The following is a 25644-nucleotide window of genomic DNA, read 5'->3' as shown; positions in this document are numbered from 1 at the left end:
TGTGTGTGACTGTTTTCTCACAATTCTTCTGTGTTTTTTTACCCCAATATTTATTTTTACCAGCATACAAAATGATTGTTGTCTCAGATTTTTCCCAGCTTGCAATGCTGCCGAGACCTGACCACTAGTCAGCTGATGACAGGGAGCCTGTCTGCTTCAATGGAAGGGATCGCTTGGTGGGAGAGAGATCAATCTGCAACAGCTGTAGGCACCCTGATTGAAAACCACAGGTCTTTTGAATGGATGCAGCTCATTTATGTTTCAATGGGTGGGGTGGCTGATGTGTGGGAGGGAGGAAAATGGAATTGTGGGATTTGTAGGCAAAGAAGGAAACTCAAACAGGAAATACCAGTTCACAAAAAGCTAGCCACAGTGTTATGGTAATCTCACAACATAGCCTTTTATCCCCAAGACAAGCGCAGATCCTTCCTAAGCATGTCCATTACTGTCTGCCAGGTACATACTAAATTCACCTTATGGTGGAGAACCCCTTTAATGTCACTTGTTACAATAAAAAAAATATACATTTTTTCACTACAAAATAGCAGTAGCTCCGTTTTTTTGTGTATATATAAAAAATGTTTTTTCTCTTTCATTTTGGAGTCTATAAATAGGCGTTGCTACATTTAGAGGGGTGTCTACATTACCGCAGGATTGAGACCATACTGGCACCTTTAAAAGGGTTATCCAGGAAAAAACTTGATATATATATATATTGCCGACCCAATGAGGCTACCTTATCGCGGTGGGACGGTCCAAGCTATTTGACCGCCGGCGGAGACAAATTTGCGAGCTAAGTGCCTCACTCATAGTTTCACATTTGCATCTATTACACCATAGCTGTATAGCTCTCCATGTTTTAACTGCATATTCATGTTTCACCTATATCCTTGTGCTGGCAGTGTGCTGCTGCATTCTTCTGTTGCTGTATATCTAGCCTAGTAGCGTGCACCTGTAGGCCAGGTCCATATAATAGTTTGGTATCAACTAAAGTGCTGGCTGACTTATTCTTTGTCTGTGTTGCACATACGGGGGAGTGGCTACCTCCATGTTGGCCTTGCACCCCACCCACCTCTATCAGGTGTATATAAGGTGGCTTGGATGTTCCAGACCCTGCCATGCTTACTGAACTGTTCACACAGAGGCATATTCACAGTGTAGGGTCCGTCCCAATGAGGCCACCTTATCGTGGTGGGACGGTCCAAGCTATTTGACCGCCGGCGGAGACAAATTTGCGAGCTAAGTGCCTCACTCATAGTTTCACATTTGCATCTATTACACCATAGCTGTATAGCTCTCCATGTTTTAACTGCATATTCATGTTTCATCTATATCTTTGTGATGGCAGTGCGCTGCTGCATTCTTCTGTTGCTGTATAATATATATATATATATATATATATATATATATATATATATATATATATATATATATATATATATATCTCTCAACTGACTCCAGAAAGTTAAACAGATTTGTAAATTACTTCTATTAAAAAAATATTAATCCTTTAAGTACTTATGAGCTGCTGAAGTTGAGTTGTTCTTTTCTGTCTAAATGCTCTCTGATGACACGTGTCTCGGGAACTGTCCAGGGTAGAAGCAAATCCCCATAGCAAACCTCTTCTACTCTGTGCAGTTCCCGAGACAAGCAGAGACGTCAGCAGAGAGCACTGTGGCCAGACAGAAAACAACAACTCAACTTCAGCAGCTGATAATTATTGGAAGGATTAAGATTTTTTAATAGAAGTAATTTCCAAAAAAAAAAAAAGTTTTCCCCTGGAATACCCCTTTAACGTGTATGTATATATAATGTAGATACTTTTGCTAGTATGGTCAAGAACCTCCATCCCCTGTTGAATAAGCCCCTGCTGCAATGTACAAAAGATATTTGTGGATTCATAAATCTCATGGTCATAAGTATTGTGTCAGGCAGTGTTTCCTTACAAGGGTGCCTCCAGCTGTTGCAAAACTACAACTCCTAGCATGCCCGGGCAGCCTTCGGCTGTCCGGGCATGCTAGGAGTTGTAGTTTTGCAACAGCTGGAGGCACCCTGGCTGGGAAACGCTTGTGTAGACAACTCTGTTTTACTGACTGGCGTGTTGGGGTCCCAAAAACCGGGAGCCCAAGTACAGCTCTAGAGAAGTCCCAGGAACAATTACTACAGAGGACAATAGCCGTTTCACATAAGTTGCGACTTGTTTCCTATCAAATCGAAAATAACAGATCCGCCCGCCCCATCCGGAAGACGCCTTCCTATTTATTTACACTGACTGGACGCCCCACGAAAGCTGATGTCACAAAACACAACCTATGAATGAGATTCCTGTCCGCACCACTGAGCTGATGAAGGGTTCCGCTGTGAAATTACAGAGGTGGGCCGACCCCAAGAAGAGCCGGCGTAAGCGGCGTCCGCCCAACACAGGCTCCATAGAGAAGCAAAAGCAATTAAATGTTGGCTGAACTCACGGATGATGACTACTCTCTTCTTCCCCTTACGGGAATCGATGTTATGTACACAAATTGACACTGTCTGTAAAATAAAGTTCTATGTACTGTCCCAAAACAACAAAAACGTTTTTTTTTTTTGATACTTAAAAGGGGAAAAAAAAAAAAAATGTTTTACAATCAACTGGGCCAGAAAGTTAAATAGATTGGTAAATTATTTCTGTTTTAATATCTTAATCCTTCCAGTACTTATCAGCTGCTGTATACTACAGAGGAAGTTGTGTAGTTCTTTCCAGTCTGACCACAGTGCTCTCTGCTGACACCTCTGTCGGTGTAAGGAACGGTCCCAAGTAGGAGCAAATCCCCCATACCATAGATATTAAAATAGAAGTAATTTAAAAAAATCTGTATAACTTTCTGGCACCAGTTGATTTAAAAACCATTTATTTTCCCCCGGAGTACTCCAATGGAAAACCAAAAATGTTTAATTAACTGGTGCAAGAAAGTTGAACAGATTTGTTAGTTACTTCTATTTAAAAATGTTTAATCCTTCCAGTACTTATCAGCTGCTATATGCTCCACAGGAAGTTCTTTTCTTTTTGAATTTCCTTTCTGTCTGACCACAGTGCTCTCTGCTGACACCTCTGTCCATTTTAGGAACTGACCAGAGTAGGAGGAAATCCCCATAGCAAACCTATCATACTCTGGACAGTTCCTAAAATGGACAGAGGTGTCAGCAGAGAGCACTGTGGTCAGACAGAAAGGAAATTCAAGAAGAAAAGAACTTCCTGTGGATCATACAGCAGCTGATAAGTACTGGAAGGATTAAGATTTTTTTAATAGAAAAAAGTTACAAATCTTGTTAACTTTCTGGCACCAGTTGATAAAAAATAATAAAGTTTTCCAGTGGAGTACCCCTTTAAGTTCAAATAAAACATCAGTGCAACTGTAGTCAATGTTAATGGATTGTAGCGGTGATCTATTGGAATATAAATCTCAATACTCCAAAGAATCAAAAAGATCCAGGACCCTAAGCTGTGGGGTGTTGTTTGGCATTGAAACTAAATAAGCAAAGTAGATCTGATGTACAACTGGGAAAGGTGTATGGTCAGGAGCCGTGCCCACTCCATACACAGCACACGCTCGCACATGGATCAAGGATAAATCCAATCCCGGACATTTAACCATCTAGATGGCACGATCCATAGTGACTGTGGCATCAAGGCGGTTGTCTCTTTGACAAAGTCTGCTCTATATTTACAGTGGACGTACGATCAGGGTATGGAGTGGGCTCACTAGCTGGGCCAGCTCCATATACTGTGGGTGCGGGCTGCAATCTGCAGCTGAAACCCACCATCAGCTACCACAGGATGGCTGTCTAGATGCAGCAATCTATAGCAATCGATCCGCACCCCACTGCAAAACTGAAGAGTGCAGATCATTTTTCATGGCTGCCATTTTTCGGACCCCCCTATTACAGATTTACTAAGACCGTACACAGCAATATAACAGTTTTACTGTATATGCGATTGAAAAAATCCCATCCACCACAAAGTGGTAACATCATAAAACTACACATTAGAGATGTGCGAACTTACAGTAAATTCGATTAGTCGCAAACTTCCAGGGAGAAACTCTGTGCTTGTCACGTGTCCCAGCTACAGTCTGAGATTTCAGACTCCTACCAAGCGAGCATGAGTCCGAAATCTATAACAGACTAGCAACAGTTTCATGTAGGGAGACCCCTAGTGGTGGGTTTTCCAAATTGAAATTAAACATGAAAATATAATTTTTTTTAATAACATTTAGGAACTTTTTTAGAATGCTTACTGTGCAACATTTCATGACAGGTACTCTCTAAGCCTCAAAGTAATACAATATTGTCCTATGAGGTAAATGACAGCAAAAACTGCAAGTTTGACTTTTCAGCCCTTCAACTGCAAAGTCTACAGGACATAGCAGTTCTAAGACTCTACCACAAGATGGCGTATACGTCCAACACACCAAATATCTTAATAAGTACCTCCTGGTTCCACAAGCTTTGAATTTGCCTAAGTGACTAGAGAAGTTCCCCCACCCCCCCCCCCCAAACAGAGTGCCTCCAGCTGTAGTAAGACTACAACTCCCGGCATGCTGGGAGTTGTAGTTTTTACAACAGCTGTAGGCAAACTGTTTGGGGAACACAGGACTAGAGCAATGGACCCTCTACTGACCAAAACTTATTACTTATTTTTTTCTTGTTATTTATTCATTTTTAAATGAAGGGTAGGAGGCCAGGAGGGGATAAGCTCTCATCTATCAGCCACTCCCTTACCCCATCAACACCAACGATACCATCAACAGGTCCGAGTGAGTGGTCCTCATTGGATCTTGTATCAATTTATTTTTAGCAGTAACCATTGGTCGGCTACATCGAATACGGATTGCATATTCTTTTGTTGCTCCGTTTTTGTTTTTCCCACCATAATTTCCCCTGATGAACCCCGCACTGCTCTGCCTTATCCATATAGGGGAGGGGGGGGGGGGGGAAACGCATCGGGATTAAAGGGGTACTCCGGTGGAAATTTTTTTTTTTTTTAAATCAACTGTGCCAGAAAGTTAAACAGATTTGTAAATTACTTAATCTTAAATCTTAATTATTAATCCTTGAAGTACTTATTAGCTGCCGAATACTACAAAGGAAATTCTTTTCTTTTTGGAACACAGAGCTCTCTGCTGACATCTCTGTCCATTTTAAGAACTGTCCAGAGTAGGAGAAAATCCCCATAGCAAACATATGCTGCTCTGGTCAGTTCCTAAAATGGATAGAGATGTCAGCAGAGAGCACTGTGCTCGTGATATCAGCAGAGAGCTGCTCCAAAAAGAAAACCATTTCCTCTGTAGTATTCAGCAGCCAATAAGTACTGGAAGGATTAAGATTTTTTTTAATAGAAGTAATTTACAAATCTGTAACTTTCTGGCACCAGTTGATTTAAAAAAAAAAAAAAAGTTTTCCACCGGAGTACCCCTTTAAGAATAGTTTTTGTGTGTGTCTATTCTGCTGTGTAGGAAATCCAACTGAAGTGTATGGTGAGGGCTCAGTATTGGGACAGTATCAAGTCTGTCTCTTGACCTCACCTACGTTGTGTACTTTGATTTATTCTTATTAGGACTATTTATTTTATTGGTTATAATTAAAAGGTCACATTTTAATGAGCTAATATTACTCCTGCTGTGAAATTCTGTTCAGTTTAGCTCTTACTATATATATCAGTGCATCTTGATTATAGTTCAGTGATCGTGTATTAACTAAAAAAAAAAAAGAGAAATCTCTGTTACACTGTGACGAACCCTGCTGCATATTCTCGAACAGGTTTTAAAGCAAAGCGCACTTACCATAGCCGATACTGTGCTGACGTGCCCATTTGTATTGTGGGTAAAAGCTGTAAACCTGCACGACCATTACCCATCATGCTGCTTTTAGCCGCACACAGTTTGATAGCTGCGCAGCTATGCACGTCGACACAGTTTTGGCCGCAGCAATGTGTGCACCCGGCTTCAGCCTCTGGATATGAACAATGAAGTTTTCCACTCCCTGACAGTAAGCAGAGGTCTTGAAATGGTGACAGCAGATAGATCCAACTTTTCAACTCCATAGACTGGCGTTTTCCCAATCAGGGAGCCTCCAGCTGTTGCAAAACTACAACTCCCAGCTTGCCCGGACAGCCTTTGGCTGTCCGGGCATGCTGGGAGTTGTAGTTTTGTAACAGCTGGAGGCTCTTTGGTTGGGAAACACTGCCCTAGACTAATGCAGTGAAGGAGTCACTGTAAAATGAGAGTCACTGTTACTTAAAGGGGTACTCCGGTGAAAATCTTTTTTTTTTTTTTTTTTTTTTTTTTTTTAAATCAACTGGTGCCAGAAAGTTTAACAGATTTGTAAATGACTTCTATTAAAAAAATCTTAATCCTTCCTGTACTTATCAGCTGCTGAATACTACAGATGAAGTTCTTTTCTTTTTGTAACACAGAGCTGTCTGCTGACATCACGAGCACAGTGCTCTCTGCTGACATCTCTGTCCATTTTAGGAACTGTCCAGAACAGCATATGTTTGCAGTTCTTAAAATGGACAGATGTCAGCAGAGAGCACTGTGCTCGTGATGTCAGCAGAGAGCTCTGTGTTTCAAATGGAAAATAATTTCCTCTGTAGTATTCAGCAGCTAATAAGTACAGGAAGGATTAAGATTTTTTTTATAGAAGTAATTTAAAAATCGGTTTAACTTTCTGGCACCAGTTGATTTAAAAAAAAAAAAAGTTTTTAACTTGAGGTTACGCCTCCCTGTGGACAGAAGATATATTCATCAGTGACTCTGGATGGACCACTAGTCTGATGGGGCGTTATTAGTCACAGCCTGATAAACCTGAACCCATGACGTCTTATATAAAAGCCCGATCACTAAGCCATAAAGAGATAATCGGCTCTTCAGTATGGGACTCGGAAAATACCATAATGATCCCAAATCCATTCTTATGTGGTTACGTCATTTACTGGAGGATCCTAAACTAATACTACATGTAACTAGATTACTTCTCAGTCAATCTATAAATCCCCACCTGTAATAATACAAGCCAACAGCATTTTTCCAACGAGTGTGCCTCCAGCTGTTGCTAAACTACAACTCCCAGCATGTCTGTGGTCAGACCGGAAAGAACTACACAACTTTCTCTGGAGCATACAGCAACTGATAAGTACTGGAAGGATTAGGATTTTTATAGAGAAATAATAAACAAAAGCTGTACAACTTTCCGGCACCGGTAGATTTCAAAACATGTTTTTCCTCCAGAGTACCCCTTTAACAAAGTATGTGCCTCCTACAAACTGTATCTGAATGATGATTAACCCCTTAAGGACTCAGGGTTTTTCTGTTTTTGCAATTTAAATTTAGCACCTAAAGTTAGTTCCATGTTTTGCGCCACCAATTGGACTTTGCAGTGACATTAGTCATTTCACCAAAAAAATCCACGGCGTAACAGAAAAAAAATTAATTGTGCGGCAAAATTGAAGAAAAAATTCCATTTTGTAAATTTTGGGGGCTTCCGTTTCTACGCAGTGCTCTTTATTCTGTAGGTCCATACAATTAAAAGGATACCCTACTTATATAGGTTTGATTTTGTCGCACTTCTGGAAAAAATCATAACTCATGCACTAAAATGTATACGTTTAAAATTGTCATCTTCTGACCCCTATAACTTCTTTTATTTTTCCGCGTACGGGGCGTGATCTGAAGTTTTTATCGGTACCATTTTTGTATTGATAGGACTTTTTGATCGCTTTTTATTAATTTTTTCATTATATAAAAAGTGACCAAAAATACGCTGCGATTTTTTTTTTTATGTGTATGCCATTGACCGTGCGGTTTAATTAACAATATATTTTTATAGTTTGGACATTTCCGCGGTGATACCACGTTTTTTTTGTATTTACACAGTTTTTTTTTTTTTTTAATGGGAAAAGGGGGGTGATTCTTATTTTTATTAGGGAAGGGGTTAAATTATCATTATTAATTTTTTTCACACTTTTTTTTTGCAATGTTATAGCCCCCTCTAGGGGTTATAACACTGCACACACTGATCTTCTACACAGATCACTGCCATGCATTAACATGGCAATAATCAGTGTTATCGGCAGTCGATCGCTCAATCACCGATCGGAAGCGCCGAAGGCAGGTAACGGACCCTCCACTCGCGTTGTAGCTGATCAGGACATCGCGATTTCACCGCAATGGACCCGATCAGCCAGAATGAGCTGCCAAGAGTGTATTTTTGTTACTTTAGACGTGGCAATCAACTCTGAATGCAGCGTCTAAAGGGTTAATAGTGCATGGAACAACGATCGGTGCCGCACACTACTAGCCCAGGGTCCCGGCTTTCATTAGCCGCCGGGACCGACCAGTTATGACGCCCTGCGTCCTTAAGAGGCTAAATCATATGATATATGGGTTACTTACCATCATCATCTAAAAGAAGATTTTCTGGTTTCAAATCCCTAAAAAGAAAGGGGGGGAAATTACATAAATAATAACACAATATATATTTTATATTTATTATAAATATATAATATAATAGTAATATTAAATAAATATACATTATAAAGTGGAGTTGGCAAGAATCTGCTGTCAGAGAAACATTTTTTTTATTTTAAAAATTAAAACCTGCAGTAACCAGGAATAGAAAACCAGACCCAATTTCTTGCACAAACCGCACCACACCTGTCCTGAGGTTGTGTGTGGTATTACAACTTGGCTCCATTCACTTCAATGGAACTGAGCTGCAATACCAAACCGAACCTGAGGACAGGTGTAGCGTTTTCTTTGGTAGAAATCAGCTTTGTATTTCTAATCTTGGATAACCCCTTTAAAAGCATTAGATCTGCCACTGTGGGGTCTACACCATATATAAACCCTTCCCCTAATCGTCAATCCTAATGAGGATTCATTCCTTAAAGTTTACCTGTTGGCAACAAAAACTTTTTATATAATGTAGATTATACCATAATATGTATATTTGTAATATACATTGGTGAAAAAAAATGTGTATATTTTTGTCCCCTCAGCTATTGCCTGTGTGTCTCTATGAGGAGTCCAAATACAGGAAGTGAGGGTGGACAAGCGGGGCTCCGTGCACCGAGGACAAGCGGGGCTCCGTGCACCGAGGACAAGCGGGGCTCCGTGCACCGAGGACAAGCGGGGCTCCGTGCACCGAGGACAAGCGGGGCTCCGTGCACCGAGGACAAGCGGGGCTCCGTGCACCGAGGACAAGCGGGGCTCCGTGCACCGAGGACAAGCGGGGCTCCGTGCACCGAGGACAAGCGGGGCTCCGTGCACCGAGGACAAGCGGGGCTCCGTGCACCGAGGACAAGCGGGGCTCCGTGCACCGAGGACAAGCGGGGCTCCGTGCACCGAGGACAAGCGGGGCTCCGTGCACCGAGGACAAGCGGGGCTCCGTGCACCGAGGACAAGCGGGGCTCCGTGCACCGAGGACAAGCGGGGCTCCGTGCACCGAGGACAAGCGGGGCTCCGTGCACCGAGGACAAGCGGGGCTCCGTGCACCGAGGACAAGCGGGGCTCCGTGCACCGAGGACAAGCGGGGCTCCGTGCACCGAGGACAAGCGGGGCTCCGTGCACCGAGGACAAGCGGGGCTCCGTGCACCGAGGACAAGCGGGGCTCCGTGCACCGAGGACAAGCGGGGCTCCGTGCACCGAGGACAAGCGGGGCTCCGTACACTGAGGACAAGCAGGGCTCTGTACACTGAGGACAAGCAGGGCTCTGTACACTGAGGACAAGCAGGACAGTGTGCACTGAGGACAAGCGGGGCTCTGTACACTAAGGACAAGCAGGGCTCTGTACACTGAGGACAAGCAGGACAGTGTGCACTGAGGCTCTATAACATGCTCCCGGCTCATACATCAGGATGATTGACAAGCCAGGAGTCTGTACAGATCCCTGCTTGTCCCGCCCTCACTTCCTGTTTTCGGACTCATCATAGAGACACACAGACAATAGCTGCAGGGACAGCATTTTTTCACCCAAAAATATACACAATTTTTAACCAATGTATGTTACAAATATACATATAATTGTATTATCTACATTATATAAAAAGTTTTTGTTGACGATAGGTACACTTTAATGTTTGCCCACTGTTCTGTGATGGAGACAGTGATATTTTGTGTTGTTGCTTTAGGGTGTATTTACACGTACAGTATCCTGTGCATATTTGATGCGTAGGATTTGAAGCTGCAGATTTCAATCTAAACTAATTGACTAAACAAATCTGCAGCCTCAAATATGCGCCGGACAATGGACACTGTAATTAGAACAAATTTTTGCTATTGCACTCCTTATGGTAAATAAAAAATCTTTCTAATGTACTTTTTTTTTTATTTTATTTTTTATTTTTTAAATGAAGTTTTCTATGTTTTATTTGTGTTTAAAAAAAAGCTGCCACTAGTTGTTTCCCTTCTTGTCCAGAGCACATTTCCTCCATCTCTTGCACAGACTTTGGACTCCTGCTGGCCTGGCAGAAGTCCAAAAGCAGGAAATGCAGTCAGGGTGGTGCAGCCTTAGCCAATCATAGCTCATCTCACACTGAACGGCTCTGGGCTGTGTGTAGCAAAGTTCTTCCCTGTATGGCTTCAGATGATGTCACCCCTTCTGGGGAACGCCCCTTCTCAGTCTGTGAATCTCAGTCTGAGACTGAGCAGAAAATACAAAGCGATATCAAGGTAGAAAACTAAAAAATAATAAAAATAAAGGCAGGGGGTGGTTTATCATGATGGGGGCAGTGAACTGGGGGGGGATTATAACATTTAACAAGATCGTGACAGGTACTCTTTAAAGCTCCTGCAACCTCACCGGAGTTAAAGGAGGTGAGTAACTACGTATGTCTTCCGTGGCAATGCCGCTACCTCTTTTGGGACTGGCAGTCACCTGGTGCCACGCAGGGGTCAAGTCCTGGGAAAAAAAAAGTGTGGGAACTTACCTAAGATTTCCACTCAAGTGCTGGTTGTGCAGGACTCCTGCTAAGAGTAGGGTCACATGTACTGTATTTAGCCGAGTATTTGCTGCTGCGTATTTTCCTACCCATTAAAGTCAATGGGAAGGAAAATTCGAAGTAGCAAAACCTGGCATGTGTGACCCTACCCTTATGGGAACAGCGTCCCTGCAGGGGAAAAAGTGCAGGAACTTCGTTCCCATGCTTTCCTGCAGGACTTGAGCCCTGGTGCCACGTATCCCGGAGACAATCTAAAGAATAAAGCAGATTCACTACTTAAAATGTACTACAATTAGTTCCATTTTCCACGTGCTCCAATTCACTGAAAAAAAAATAAAAATTCTGCCATGACCATTCCAAAGAATTCGAGTACTTGGAAAGCAGAACTTCTTTTTCCTAGAGAACGAATCAACCGTCGGTGCTTGAGCTTCAGTTCTGTCAATTGTGCTCAATTCTGTTCAGGACCAAAACTCTAGTCACATTAAAGGGTTAACACACGCTGACCGTATAATAATGACTACCTTCCCGCTCTCACCTGTACACTATGCCCTCCTGGTGCAGGTGCTCTAGTCCACAACAGATCTCAGCAGCATAGAAGACCACGCGCTCCTCCTCGAAGCCGGGATTGCCCATATTGTAGATGTGGAACTTGAGGTCTCCGCCATTCATGATGGTGAGCACCAGGCATAAAGCATCTTTAGTTTCATACGAATACGCCAGGTTCACCTGTCCAAAGAAAGCAACAGGTCAGGATATATTATATATATATATATATATATATATATATATACACACACACACACACACACACATACAGTGACCCCCCGACCTTCGATGGCCCCCGACATACGATCATTTCAACATACGATGCTTTTTTATGTCGGGGCCATCGCATAAACGGCTATCCGGCAGCGCAGACTGCTTCAGCTGCCGCCGGATAGCCGTTTACGGTGCCCCGTGTGGTCCGCTGATGATCACTTACCTGTCCTCGGGCTCCGGCGCGTCCTCTTCGGGATCCCCTGCATCGTCGGTGCTCTCCATCGTCGTCATCACGTCGCTGCGCACGCCGTCCAGTCATCCAATAGGAGCGCCGTGCGTAGTGATGTGATGGCGGCGACGGAGAGCGAGGATGCCGGGGAAGTAGAGGCCTTGCCGGAGCATCGGGGACACCCCGGGGACGCGGCGACAGCGATGGAGGGAGACATCCCGGCAGCGTCTGACGAGCAGTGACTGTCCGGGGCGGCGGGGACAGGTGAGTATAACCTCCAATACCAGTGGTCTTCAACCTGCGGACCTCCGGATGTTGCAAAACTACAACTCCCAGCATCCCCGGACAGCCGTTGGTTGTCCGGGCATGCTGGGTGTTGTAGTTTTGCAACATCTGGAGGTCCGCAGGTTGTAGACCACTGTCCTATACTTTACATTGCACGGATCCCTCAACATACGATGGTTTCAACAAACGATGGTCCATTTGGAACGGATTACCATCGTATGTTGAGGGACCACTGTACATATAATTTATTAAATGTTTTATTGTATTCTTTAAATTTTTTTTATTTATATTATAAATTAAATTTTTTTTTCATTTTTTTATGATACTCTAAGGTAGTGTTTGCCAACCAAGTGAGACTTCAGCTGTTGCAAAACTACAACACCCAGCATGCCCGGACAAATGTCCGGGCATGCTGATAGTTGTAGTTCTGCAACAGCTGGAGGCACCCTGGTTGGGATACACTACTCTAAGGGGTAAAGACCTAAAGATTTCCCAGAAAAACTTCCAGTCAGACCAAGGAGAATGTACAGCCCTAACGTTAAAACCAAGAGATTCTAGGTAAGCAGCGAACCCATGTTCTCCTATACATGAATATAAATCAATGGGTCAGTACCACAAAGCGGCTGTTCACTTTTTCCAGGATCTGCTTCTCATTTAAAGCCATGGATTCCCCTTTCCTTTTCTTGATCCTCTTCTTTTCCAGCTTTTTACATGCATACATCTTCCCTGTGGCACGGACTTGGCAAGCGCACACCTAGGGACCGAGGGGAGGTGATCCATGTTACATAATGGTGGAGGAATACATTTCAACCAGAGGAAACCAGAAAAGATTTAAAAAATAAAGATAAAATATATAAATAAAAAAAAATAGATCAAATAAATAAAAAAAAGGGGGGGAGGGCCATGAGCTAGAGAGACAAGTACACACAGCGAGGTAGTACTATATGGAACAGATCGAAAGGAATGTTCTATTTGGAAGAGATGAAGTATTAAAAGAGCGGATAGACAGTATATAATGTCCTACAGTATATGGTATAGAGGAAGTATTGGGAGTACTATACACAGCAAAGACAGTATAGAATGTAGTATATGGAATAAAGGAAGTATATATGGAGTAAAAACAGTATAGTACGAGCTATATGGAAGAGAAAATGTATTGGGAGTAAATAAAGGGCAAAGACAATATAGTATGGAAGAAAGGAAGTATTGGGAGTATACACAGGGCAGAGACATTATAGAATGTACAATGAAGAGCGGAATTATTGGGGGTATATCTGGAGCAGAGACAGTAAAGAATGTACTATAGGAAACAGTAGAAGTATCGGGAGTATATACGGAGCGGAGATTATATAGAACGTACTATAGGAAAGAGTAGAAGTATATATACAGAGCAGAGAGGATATAGAATGTACAATAGGAAAGAGTAGAAGTATCGGGAGTATATACGGAGCGGAGATGATATAGAAAGTACTATAGGAAAGAAGAAATATATATACAGAGGAGAGATGATATAGAATGTACTAAAGGAAAGAGTAGAAGTATATATACAGAGCAGAGATGCTATAGAATGTACTATAGGAAAGAGTAGAAGTATTGGGAGTATATACGGAGCAGAGATTATATAGAATGTACTATAGGAAAGAGTAGAAGTATTGGGAGTATATATACAGAGCAGAGATGATATAGAATGTACTATATGTAAGAGAAAAAGCATTGAGAGAATATATGGAGCACAGACAATATAGAATGTACTATGTGGAAGAGAGGAAGTATTGGGGGTATATATGGAGCAGAGACAATATAGTACGTACTATATGGAACAGAGGAAATATTAAGAGTATATACAGAGCAGAGACAGTATAGTATGTACTGTGTGGAAGAAAGAAAATAGTGAAAGTATATAGGGAGCAGAGACCATATAGAATGTACTATATGAAAGAGAAGAAGCCGGGCTGGTGAAAGGATTTTTGCCACCCTAGGCAAAAGTTAATTTTTTCGCCTTCTTGACTCCACCCATTGCCACGGTCTTTGACATGCCCCATCTTACTACTGAGGTGACACACTTTAACAAGCCCCTTCCTCATATAATTAGCTTACTATTGGCTGAGCGAGTGGTTTGGATGCTGGTTGTCTAACTTTCTTGCGTCAGGCAGATGGTGCCCCCCCCCCCCCATCAAGAGGGGCTCTAGGCGGCTGCCAATTTTGCCTATAGGCAGAGCCGGCCCTGAGAAGTAGTATATACGGAGCAGAGATGATATAGAATGTACTATATGGAAGAGAAGTAGTATTGGGAGTATACACGGAGCAAAGACAGTACAGAACGTAATGTATGGAAGAAGGAAAAAGGAATTATTGGGAGTATATATGGAGCAGAGACAGTATAGAATGTACCATATAAAAGAGGAAGCATTGGGAATACATACAGCGCAGAGACAGTATAGAATATACTATATGAAAGAAAGGAAGTATTGGAACAGAGATAGTAGAATATAAACTATAAGGACTGTGACAGAAATAAAAACTATGTAGGCACAGCATACAAAGAATTACATGGAGAAGTATTAGAAAGACAGTATACAAACTATCATATGGATTGGTATGGGGCAAAGACAGTATAGTATATATAGTATAGTATATAGTATATATAACCTATATGGTGCTGTTTAAGGGTGCGTTCACACGGAGTAAATGAAGAGTAATTCACGCTGAAAAATTTACGGACGAAAATTGCACGAGGAATTGTGCGCGGACATGGGGGAGAAAGAATGAAGGTTTTTTCAGCCATTTCCGCGCAAATTGCGTGCAGATTGCCCGCGAATTCCGCGCGAAAACGATGTCGGGCGGAATTTTTTTTTTACCATTAACTTCAATTCATTTCTGCTCGCAGATTCCGCTTGAAGAATGAACATGTTCTTTCTTTAAGCGGAAAGGAATTTAGCGTCGGAATTCTGCTAGCAGAATTTCCGCAGTGTGAACAGACCAGCAGAAATAACATTAAAGTCAATGGGCAGAGGAGATGTGCATTAATTTGTAGCGGAGAATTCAAGAGGAATTACTCGAGTAAATTCCTCTTGAATTACTCCGTGTGAACGCACCCCAAGACAGAGACAAGTACTAAAGGAAACAACACGAACAAAAGCATAGAAAGTACCAAAGTGCTATAGGGCTAAGAATATAGAAACAACATACAGTAGAGAGACAGTGTAGAAAGTGCGATATGAACTATCGTGAGGCAGAGACAGAAAAAAAAGTCCTATATGGAGAATAAAAATAAATAAAATGGTGTAGAGGTGGATACTATATACCAGTGGTCCTCAACCTGCGGACCTCCAGATGTTGCAAAACTACAACTCCCAGCATGCCCGGACAGCCTACGGCTGTCCGGGCATGCTGGGAGTTGTAGTTTTGCAACATCTGGAGGTCCGCAGGTTGGAGACCACTGCTATATACAGTAGTGCATGACAAAGGCCGCAGGAAAAAAACCGACATCGCTATACAGAGCAGCGCATGACCGACACTGTATACAGAGTACTATATGAAGCACTGTGGGACAGACTGATTTACTCAAAGAGTGGAGTGTAGGTTTTGTTGTGCTTTTTGCTGTTCCGACCTATTTACTAATTTACTGCGCTTTCGGAAACTTTACACATGCGTTAACCCCTTAACGACAATTGACATAAATGTACGTCATGGTGCGTTGGTACTTAACGCACCATGACGTACATTTACGCTCCGTCATGACCGGTCCGGTGCTCGCGTCATGCACGGCAGGCCCCGGCTGCTATGAGCAGCCAGGAACCCGCCGGTAATGGCGAACATCCGTGATCAGCACGGATGCCCGCCATTAACCCCTCAGATGCCATGATTGATACAGATCACGGCATCTGTGACACTGCGGTCGGTAAAATGGATGATCGGATCGGCCGCTGCGCTGCCGCGGGGATCCGATCATCCATGATTGAGAACGGAGGTCCCCTCACCTGTCTCTGTCCGTCTCCCAGGGTCTTCTGCACTGATCTGCCTTCCCGCAGACCAGAGCAGAAGATCGCCGATAATACTGATCAGTACTATGCCCTATGCATAGCAATGATCAGTATAAGCAATCAAATGATTGCTATAAAGAGTCCCCTATGGGGACTATTAAAGTGTTAACAAAATAAGTTAAAATATGTAAAACAAAAAGTTTAAAAAAAATTAAAAATCCCCTTCCAAAATAAAAATGTAAATCATCTGTTTTTGTAAATTAAATTACTGCTTTTTTTGTCACATTTTATTCCCCCAAAAATTTGTAAATTAATAAAGAGTAAACTATAAGCAAAAGTGGTACCAATAAAACTACAGATCACAGAGCAAAAAATGAGCCCTCATATTGCCCCGTATACGGAAAAAGGCATGCAACAGCGGGAGGCACGCTGGTTGAGAAACGCTGCTATATAGGAAGGACTAAACAATACAGGGCAGACAGTGCAGTAATAGAAGGTAAGTGGTCAATTACCTCCCCGAAACCGCCTTTTCCTAGCACCCGGTACTGCCTGAAAGTATCCTTTGTAACGGTTAGTCTGGAAAACAGGTAAAAAAAATAAATAAATGGTTATCACTGGGTGAAAAGTTATGACAGTCAAACTATGACAGCATTTCTGGCTACAAAACGTCTCTTACCATCCCCAGATTAAAGCGGTTTTCAAGGCCCTAAGATATTGATGGCTCCTCCGGAGGACAAACCATGAATTGCTATTGCTGGAGGTCCCGCCTATGATGTAATGCGAAATGGCGTATAGGACGTCATATCGTGTTAACTGTCTTTGAAGCAAGCTCAATTGAGCCGATGCCAGACATTAACCCTTCAGATCCCACGATTAACTTGATCCCAAGATATAGAGGGTAAAGGGTAAAATTCCTGTTGTTGGTGGTGGGAGGGGTTGATTGGCACTAATCACAGGGTTTCTGACAGCCGGAAGTCACTTATCCTCTTCAGTCTGCCGGCCGTTGCTCCAAGTAGCCTCAGCAGGCCACATTAATGGAGAGTCAATAACACTGATCAATGCTATGCCTATGGCACAGCATTGTTAAAGAGGTACTCCAGTGATAAAAAAAAAAAAATTTCATATCAACGGGCTCCAGAAAGTTAAACAGATTTGTAAATTACTTCTATAAAAAAAATATTAATCCTTCCAGTACTTACCAGCTGCTGACATTGAGTTGTTTTTTTCTGTCTGACCCCAGTGCTCCCTGCTGACACCTCTGTCTGTCTCAGGAATTGTCCAGAGTAGGAGCAAATCCCCATAGCAAACCTCTCCTGCTCTGGACAGTACCTGAGACAGACAGGTGTCAGCAGAGAGCACTGTGGTCAGACAGAAAATAATTCAACTTCAGCAGCTGATAAGTACTGGAAGGATTAAGATTTTTTTTTTAATAGAAGTCAATTACAAATCTGTTTAACTTTCTGGAGCAAGCTGTTATGAAAAAAATATGTTTTGTACAGGAATACCCCTTTAAGTGTTTGCAATCTAACGATTCCATGTAATAGTCCCCTATAAAAGGACTAAAAAAATATTGTGAAAAAATAGAAAAATAATGTAATAAATGTGAACATCTCATCGCCCTAATAAAATCCTAGTTCAAATACATGCCCTATTCCCAATTTTTTAATAAAATAATGTAAAAAAAAAAATATATATATATACTTTTTTTTTTTAACAATAAATCTGCCGCACGTGAATATACCTAAAGAGGATCTACAGGGTCAAAACGCAGCCAGTCTGGCTCATTGACTTGCAGAACTGCTATGTTATACTCAGGTAAAGATAAAGCCATGGGTGACCACAGTGTTTCCTCCATATCACAGAGATAGAAGGGCTTCTGATGAGGTTACAGTAAAATAACCCTGTAGTCCTCCGGGCCTGATCATATCCGGTGAAATAACAGAACACACATTGCACAACTGCAGCGCATCACACCCACGATCTCTACCTGGAATATCTTTTCCCTTCTTACCTTTCAAGGCTTTTCCACTGTAGGAAGCGATCAAAGTACATACTCTCCTGGTACTCTCTGAAAGGAGACCCCCGCAGGAACTCATGGAGCAGGCTGGGGAAGAAGAGACACAAACTCATCTACAAGTACTTTGTAACAAAACATGGGGGCAACCCGAGTCTTAAAGGGGTACTCCGCCCCTGGCATCTTATCCCCTATCCAAAGGATAGGGGATAAGATGTTAGATCGCCGCGGTCCCCCTGCTGGGGAGCCCCGGGATCCCCGCTGCGGCACCCCGCTATCATTACTGTGCAGAGAGAGTTCGCTCTGTGCATAATGACGAGCGATACAGGGGCTGGAGCAGCGTGACATGGCTCCGCCCCTTGTGACATCACGGCCCGTCCCCTTAATGCAAGTCTATGGCAGGGGGTGTGACGACCGCCACGCCCCCTCCCATAGACTTTTATTGAAAGGGGCGGGCCGTGATGTCACAAGGGGCGGAGCCGTGACGTAACGATGCTCCGGCCCCTGTATTGCCCATCATTACGTGCAGAGCGATCTCGCTCTGCGCAGTAATGATAGCGGGGTGCTGCAGCAGCGATCACCGGGGTCCCCAGCAGCAGATAATATCAACTGGCTCCAGAAAGTTAAACAGATTTGTAAATTAATTTTATTTAAAAAATCTTAATCCTCCCAGTACTTATCAGCTGCTGAAGTTGAGTTGTTCTTTTCTGTCTGACAACAGTGCTCTCTTGACACCTCTGTGTCTCAGGAACTGTCCAGAGCAGGAGAGGTTTGCTATGGGGATTTGCTCCTACTCTGGACAGTCCCTGAGACAGACAGAGGTGTCAGCAGAGAGCACCGTTGTCAGACAGAAAACAACAACTCAACTTCAGCAGCTAATAAGTACTGGAAGGATAAAAAAAATGTATAGATATAATTTACAAATCTGTTTAATTTTCTGGCACCAGTTGATTTAAAAAAAAAATATTTTTCCAGCAGAGTACCCCTTTAAACCGCCTATACACATAATGGGGCTCAATACTAATGTGATCTCGACTGTTATTTCTCAGGTTCTGTGTTGCCAGAATTTGCGACCTAAAAAAAACAGACTAACTCCATTTTACTCAGAAAACCCAAAAAGGGGAGTGGTCACCGGCACAGGGGGGCGTGGTTGTGAAAACTACATTCCACTCTTAGTAAATGATGCCCAATGCTTCCAAGTGAGAACAACTGACCATCTAATGTGTATGGAGGAGCCCTGACTTCTCCAGTGGCAGATGTGGCCCCATTTACATGGCATGAATGGCAGAGAAGTGGGTGCTGGGCTGGTCGTCTTGCCAGGCAGAATACAGTTGACAAGATTCCCTCTATTAATGTATAAGGGAGACTTGCTAAATCAGCAGAGTCGGGAGAATATAGCCAGTGGGTACTTGATCCCCCCAAGCCCAGCACATACCACTAGTCATGACCCAGAGTTAAAGGGATTATCCAGGAAAAAACTTTTTTTTATATATATCAACTGGCTCCAGAAAGTTAAACAGATTTGTAAATTATGAATTCGAGCAGAATACAGACATGGTGCACATCTACAATCTTGTATAATGATCTGATTGCTTCTCAGCACAATATCAAAGACTAACAGGTTGTTAGTATACAAGCCCACTCGCCATGTCAAGGCCACCTATTCAGAGTGGGTCCCTAACGTCCCTAGCATAAAATGGCGTAGCACCGGGCGGCGACCACCACCGCCGCGACACAGGTGCCCACGGGGGGGGAGCGACCCACTGGCAGAGCGGCCCCAATGCCTCTCAAACCAGTCTATAGGCCACACCCGCCCGCAGACACAGCGGCCACGGCAGCAACAGACACCGCCCAGCACCACACCAGTGTGAACAGGGATGTAATAGCTCACTTACCTTGCTCTCCCAGTCAGACTGGGAGGCTGCTAGGAGTGAAATGGCCCTTATGTAGCTAATTACCACCTATATAGGTTTGGGCTGAGGGGGTGGGGAAGAGTGCAGCACATGTTCAAAAGTTGTTAGTTTTTGATATTATGCTGAGAAGCAATCAGATCATTATACAAGATTGTAGATGTGCGCCATGTCTGTATTCTACTCGAATTCATATTGTGATTTCTATCTTCCCCCTTTTTTTGTTTGAACATGTGCTGCACTCTTCCCCACCCCCTCAGCCCAAACCTATATAGGTGGTAATTAGCCACACTAGGGCCATTTCACTCCTAGCAGCCTCCCAGTCTGACTGAGAGAGCATGGTAAGTGAGCCATTACACCTTGTTCACACTGGTGTGGTGCGGGGCGGCGTCCGTTGCTGCCGTGGCGCCGTGTCTGCGGGCGGGTGCGGCCCATAGACTGGTTTGAGTGGCATTGGGGCCGCTCTGCCAGTGGGTCGTTCCCCCCTGTGGGCACTGGTGTCGCGGCGGTGGTGGTTGCCGCCCGGTGCTGCGCCATTTTATGCTAGGGACGTTAGGGACCCACTCTAAATAGGTGGCCTTGACGTGGCGAGTGGGCTTGTACTTTTTGATCAAAAATGTATACTGACAACCTGTTAGTTTTTGATATTATGCTGAGAAGCAATCAGATCATTATACAAGATTGTAGATGTGCGCTATGTCTGTTTTCTACTCGAATTCAGATTTGTAAATTACTTCTATTAAAAAATCCTATTAAAAAATCTGTCTCGGGAGACGCCCAGTTTAGAAGCAAATCCCCATAGCAAACCTCTTCTAAACAGGGCGTTTCCCGAAACAGGTGTCAACAAAGATTACTTAGACAGAAAAGAACAACCTTAACTTCAGAAGCTCATAAGTACTGAAAGGATTAAGATTTTTTAATAGAAGTAATTTACAAATCTGTTTAACTTTCTGGAGCCAGTTGATATATATAAAAAAGTTTGTTCCTGGAATACCCCTTTAAAGCTATACTTTCTCTAAAACATGGCAAGTTAGGGTCTATTCACACGGCAGGTTGAAGACCACTGTTCTATGGGATTCATAAGTGTGAAGTGTGCAGAATCCCAAAGAAGCTTATGGGCTCTAATTTGAGGCGGAATTACACTTGCGGAAATTCTCCGGTGTGAATAGACCCTTAAAGGGGTATTCCAGGCCAAAATTTTTTTTTTTTATATATCAACTGGCTCCGGAAAGTTAAACAGATTTGTAAATCACTTCTATTAAAAAAATCTTAATCCTTCCAATGGTTATTAGCGTCTGAAGTTGAGTTGTTGTTTTCTGTCTAACTGCTCTCTGATGATGTCATGTCCCGGGAGCAGTGCAGTTCCTATGGGGATATTCTCCCATCATGCACAGCTCCCGGGACGTGACATCATCATTGAGCAGTTAGACAGAAAACTTCAGAAGCTAATAACTATTGGAAGGATTAAGATTTTTTAATAGAAGTAACTTACAAATCGGTTTAACTTTCCGGAGCCAGTTGATATATATATAATAAAAAGGTTTTGCCTGGAATACCCCTTTAATGGTAGCTCACTAGGACCATGCCCCCTGATCGGGCACTATTATCTGGCCGGTCGGTTCTCTTTAAGAAGATATTTCACATTTTAAGTGGCGTTCTAGGGAGAATGTTGTGAGTTGTCGCTTTCCGCACTCACCTGATACAACTGCTGAAGATATCCTTGCAGGGGTTCTTTTCAAAGTTCAATATACATTCTTCCATTTGCGAATCCGGGATTTCTGGCACATAATCGGGAGACTGGACGTCATAGACGAGGGAAGAACGGAAGAGGATATTAAAGGAGTTAGTGACCCGATCCATATAAACATCCCATTCTATAGCCTGAAGAAAGCGGCTTTGTGTCAGGGAGCTCCGCTTGAGGTATCATCTGAGCAAAAAAAATTACTGCTCTTCAGACGGGGTAATGATCTCTGAGAGATGAACCCAAACATGGCGGGTCATCAACCATGCAGCCCATATATACACTTACAATTTGTACCGTAAAACGTGACTATGAATACAGGGGAAAACTATGAAAAAAGGGGTTGTCCAGGAAAAAAAACTTTTTTATATATATCAACTGGCTCCAGAAAGTTAAACCGATTTATAAATGACTTCTATTAAAAAAATCTTAATCCTTTCAGTACTTATGAGCTTCTGAAGTTAAGGTTGTTCTTTTCTGTCTAAATCCTCTCTGATGACACCTGTCTTGGGAAACTCCCAGTTTAGAAGCAAATCCCCATAGCAAACCTCTTCTAAACTGGGTGTTACCCGAGACAGGTGTCATCAGAGAGAATTTAGACAGAAAAGAACAACCTTAACTTCAGAAGCTCATAAGTACTGAAAGGATTAAGATTTTTTAATAGAAGTCATTTACATATCTGTTTAACTTTCTGGAGCCAGTTTATATATATGTATAAAAAGTTTTTTCCTGGAAAACCCCTTTAAACCTTAAACAATTTTAGAGGTACTACTGGACACCCCAGACATAAACATTGGAGGTCTCTATGGATAATGGAGGATGTGGAATTGGAAGTGCACATAGGAGTTAGTCTATGTATATGGTACTCCGCCCATAGACATCTTATATCCTATCCAAAAGGACAGGGGATAATATGTCTGATCGGGGGGGGACCGGCCTCAGCTGGGGACTCCCGCGATCTCCCTGCTGCACCCGGCATTCGTTTAGAGCAGTGGTCTTCAAACTGTGGCCCTCCAGATGTTGAAAACTACAACTCCCAGCATGCCCGGACAGCCAACGGCTGTCCTGGAATGCTGGGAATTGTAGTTTTGTAACATCTGGAGGGCCACAGTTTGAAGACCACTGGTTTAGAGTGTCTGGTGCAGTGCCGGAGGCTCATGACGTCATGGCCATGCCCCCTCAATGCAAGTCTATGGGAGGGGGCATGATGGTCGTCAACCCCCCCCCCCCCCCCCCACAGACTTGCATTGAGTGGGCGTGGCTGTAACGTCACGAGTTGGACGTGACCATGATGTCAAGAGCCTCCGCCCCGCATCGCAGTCATCCGGCACGGAGCAACGTTGCACCAGATGTCTGGGGTGCCGCAGCAGAGATCCCGGGGATCCCCAGTGATCGGACATCTTATCCCCTATTCTTTGGATAGGGGATACGATATCTAGGGGCGGAGCACCCCTTTAAGGAGGAAAGGGACTCATGGGCATGCCAAAGTGTAAATGCGACCAAAATAAAAGGTCTTCCTCAAAAATCCCTTGGGAATAAGTTTCCCCTAGGATTCTTTTCTTGTGTGTTTTTTGGCCACAAAATATGCCATAAAAGCTAGCACTGAAGTTTCTTGCGTTCTTTCCTGGCAGTTTTTTTGTTTTTTTACACCTTCATGTGGAAATTGCCTTTTTAGCTCCTTTGGCCATTTCCCCTAAGGTCGCGTTTATTAGATTTGTTGAATATCACAAAATTAAATATGCAGGAGTGAGGTGGTGGCCATGCAGGGATACGTAGAGAACAAATTTGTGATATTTTAAAACAACATTATTTTTATTTTATTTTGAAGGTTAGAATGATTTTCAGAAGCGTGTAGGGAGCTGAAAGAGATCATGTATGATTTTAAATGATAAAACATGACTGAATTATAAATGAATGACTGATGAGCTTGATTTATGGTTTTCATATTTAATACGGCACGTTGATTCATTACTGTAAGATCTGTCAGTCAGGGATGTGGAAATCGTATCGCCCGACACCCGGGACATATAGTTCTGGGCGCCGGGCAGGTGAATTCTTCAGGCATTTAGTGCTACTTCGGACAAGGAGGGTTAAATGCCTGAGGAATTCACATATAATGGGGCAATCGTTCTCGTCCCCTCACTAAACTCCTATAGACTGCAGCTGTGTGCTTCAGCCAGCCGCGCAGAACGTGGGCATCTCCGTGTAGGCGCGTGCGATGACGTCACTCATCACGCACACCTCCGTCCGGACTGAGGATGCGGTCCAGCAACATAACCGCCAACCCCCTGTGCCTGCCGGAGCGCACATGGGGACGGAGAACAGGTAAAAGCAGGGGGAGGGGGTTATGTGAATTCGTGAATGATGTGGCAAAGGAGGGGAGGGGGTAATCTAACGGCACAGGGGGGAGGGGTTGAAATATAATGGCACAGGGGGGCGGGGCTGAAATATAATGGCACAGGGGGAGGGGCTGAAATATAATGGCACAGGGAGCATCAGAGAAGGGGGAATATAATGGCACAGGGGAATGATATGGTACAGGGTGTGATAAAGGGGGGGAATGAACTGGCACAGGATGGTAGCAGCTTTTCTAATGCTGACACTGGTACTATGTTGTGCATTGTTGACATGTCGACAGTGCTGTCCGGGCATGCTGGGAGTATTAGTTTTTCAACACCTGGAGGCACCCTGTTTGGGAAACACTGCTATAAGGGACATGTGCATTATGGTGTTTGGTATAGAGCAGTTCTGCAGGCACTACTTGCTATTATATCCCAGTGCGTGAGACTGTTTTGTAGCATCCTGCTACCCGCAACAGATGATATTTGCATATGTTAGGGATTAGAACACACTGACCCATTGTCTATAAGATATGGTTACCATGTTATACTAATTCTACTTTGGTTATGTGCTGTTATCTCAATCATGTTACATTTTGTTTTAACATATATGGATTAATAAAGATATCATGCTGAGACGTCCAGGTAATTTCCCAGTAATGCCTTTCTTCTCAAGAGTACAGTGAACGGGTGACACCAGTATAGAGATAACACTAGTTCCACCACCATTCACAGCAGAGATCAGCCCCAATCTCGCTCTCTGTAGAATGACCATGAAAAGGTCACAGAATGTCCAGTAATGTCTCCAATTCATCTAAATGGGACAGCTCATGTCTATGGTTGATGAGCACTGCCATAAAGCATATGACTTAATGCTGTTACAAGAGATCAGGTCAAATGGCAGCCCCCATAATAATGTGCAAAACATTTTAATAAAAATAATAATAATTATAAAATCAAAAAAAGAAAATGAATAGGTTTCAGAATCTCCATCTGATCAAGACATAAAATCCACATTCCCTTGAAAATCCCAGAAAAAAAAAATACATATACACACACACTTATATATATATCTCAAAATTCCAATGGGAAGCAAAACAGCGGCACTCCAGCAGTTTCAAGAAGAGAAACATTTCCTTTATTCACCCATATGGTGCTACGTTTCGACCCACTCAATGGGGTCTTTATCAAGCATTTTATTATCTATATATATATATAAAACTCAACGTGTGTGTATGTATGTATGTATGTGTGTGTGTATGTTCCAGCATCACGTCCAAACCGCTAAAGATATTAACACGAAACTTGGCCACACGTTACTTATATGTCAACAACAAACATAGGATAGGTAATTTAACCCTTACTCACCCCCATTTGCCAGGGGCGGGGTTTATGTTTAAAGTCCT

General features: G+C 43.1%; 1 protein-coding gene across 5 annotated transcripts in view; it reads right to left on the bottom strand.

Moving 5' to 3' along the window:
• LOC130367907 (G protein-coupled receptor kinase 5-like) overlaps positions 1-25644 on the bottom strand; it is a 94168-nt gene that overhangs the window by 11841 nt on the left and 56683 nt on the right. For all 5 annotated transcript variants that reach the window (XM_056570899.1, XM_056570898.1, XM_056570896.1 and 2 more), the window contains exons 5-10: positions 21855-21955; positions 18246-18338; positions 16747-16810; positions 12865-13005; positions 11514-11704; positions 8433-8470 (exon numbers count right to left, since the gene is read on the bottom strand). In XM_056570899.1, the coding sequence (XP_056426874.1) occupies positions 8433-8470; positions 11514-11704; positions 12865-13005; positions 16747-16810; positions 18246-18338; positions 21855-21955 (628 nt within the window). The remainder of the gene's footprint in view (positions 1-8432; positions 8471-11513; positions 11705-12864; positions 13006-16746; positions 16811-18245; positions 18339-21854; positions 21956-25644) is intronic.

The sequence above is a fragment of the Hyla sarda genome, chromosome 4 (genome assembly GCF_029499605.1).
Source record: "Hyla sarda isolate aHylSar1 chromosome 4, aHylSar1.hap1, whole genome shotgun sequence".
NCBI lineage: Eukaryota > Metazoa > Chordata > Amphibia > Anura > Hylidae > Hyla > Hyla sarda.
The sequence above is the reverse complement of the archived record's forward strand: the minus strand, read 5'-3'. Positions and strand labels throughout refer to the sequence as shown.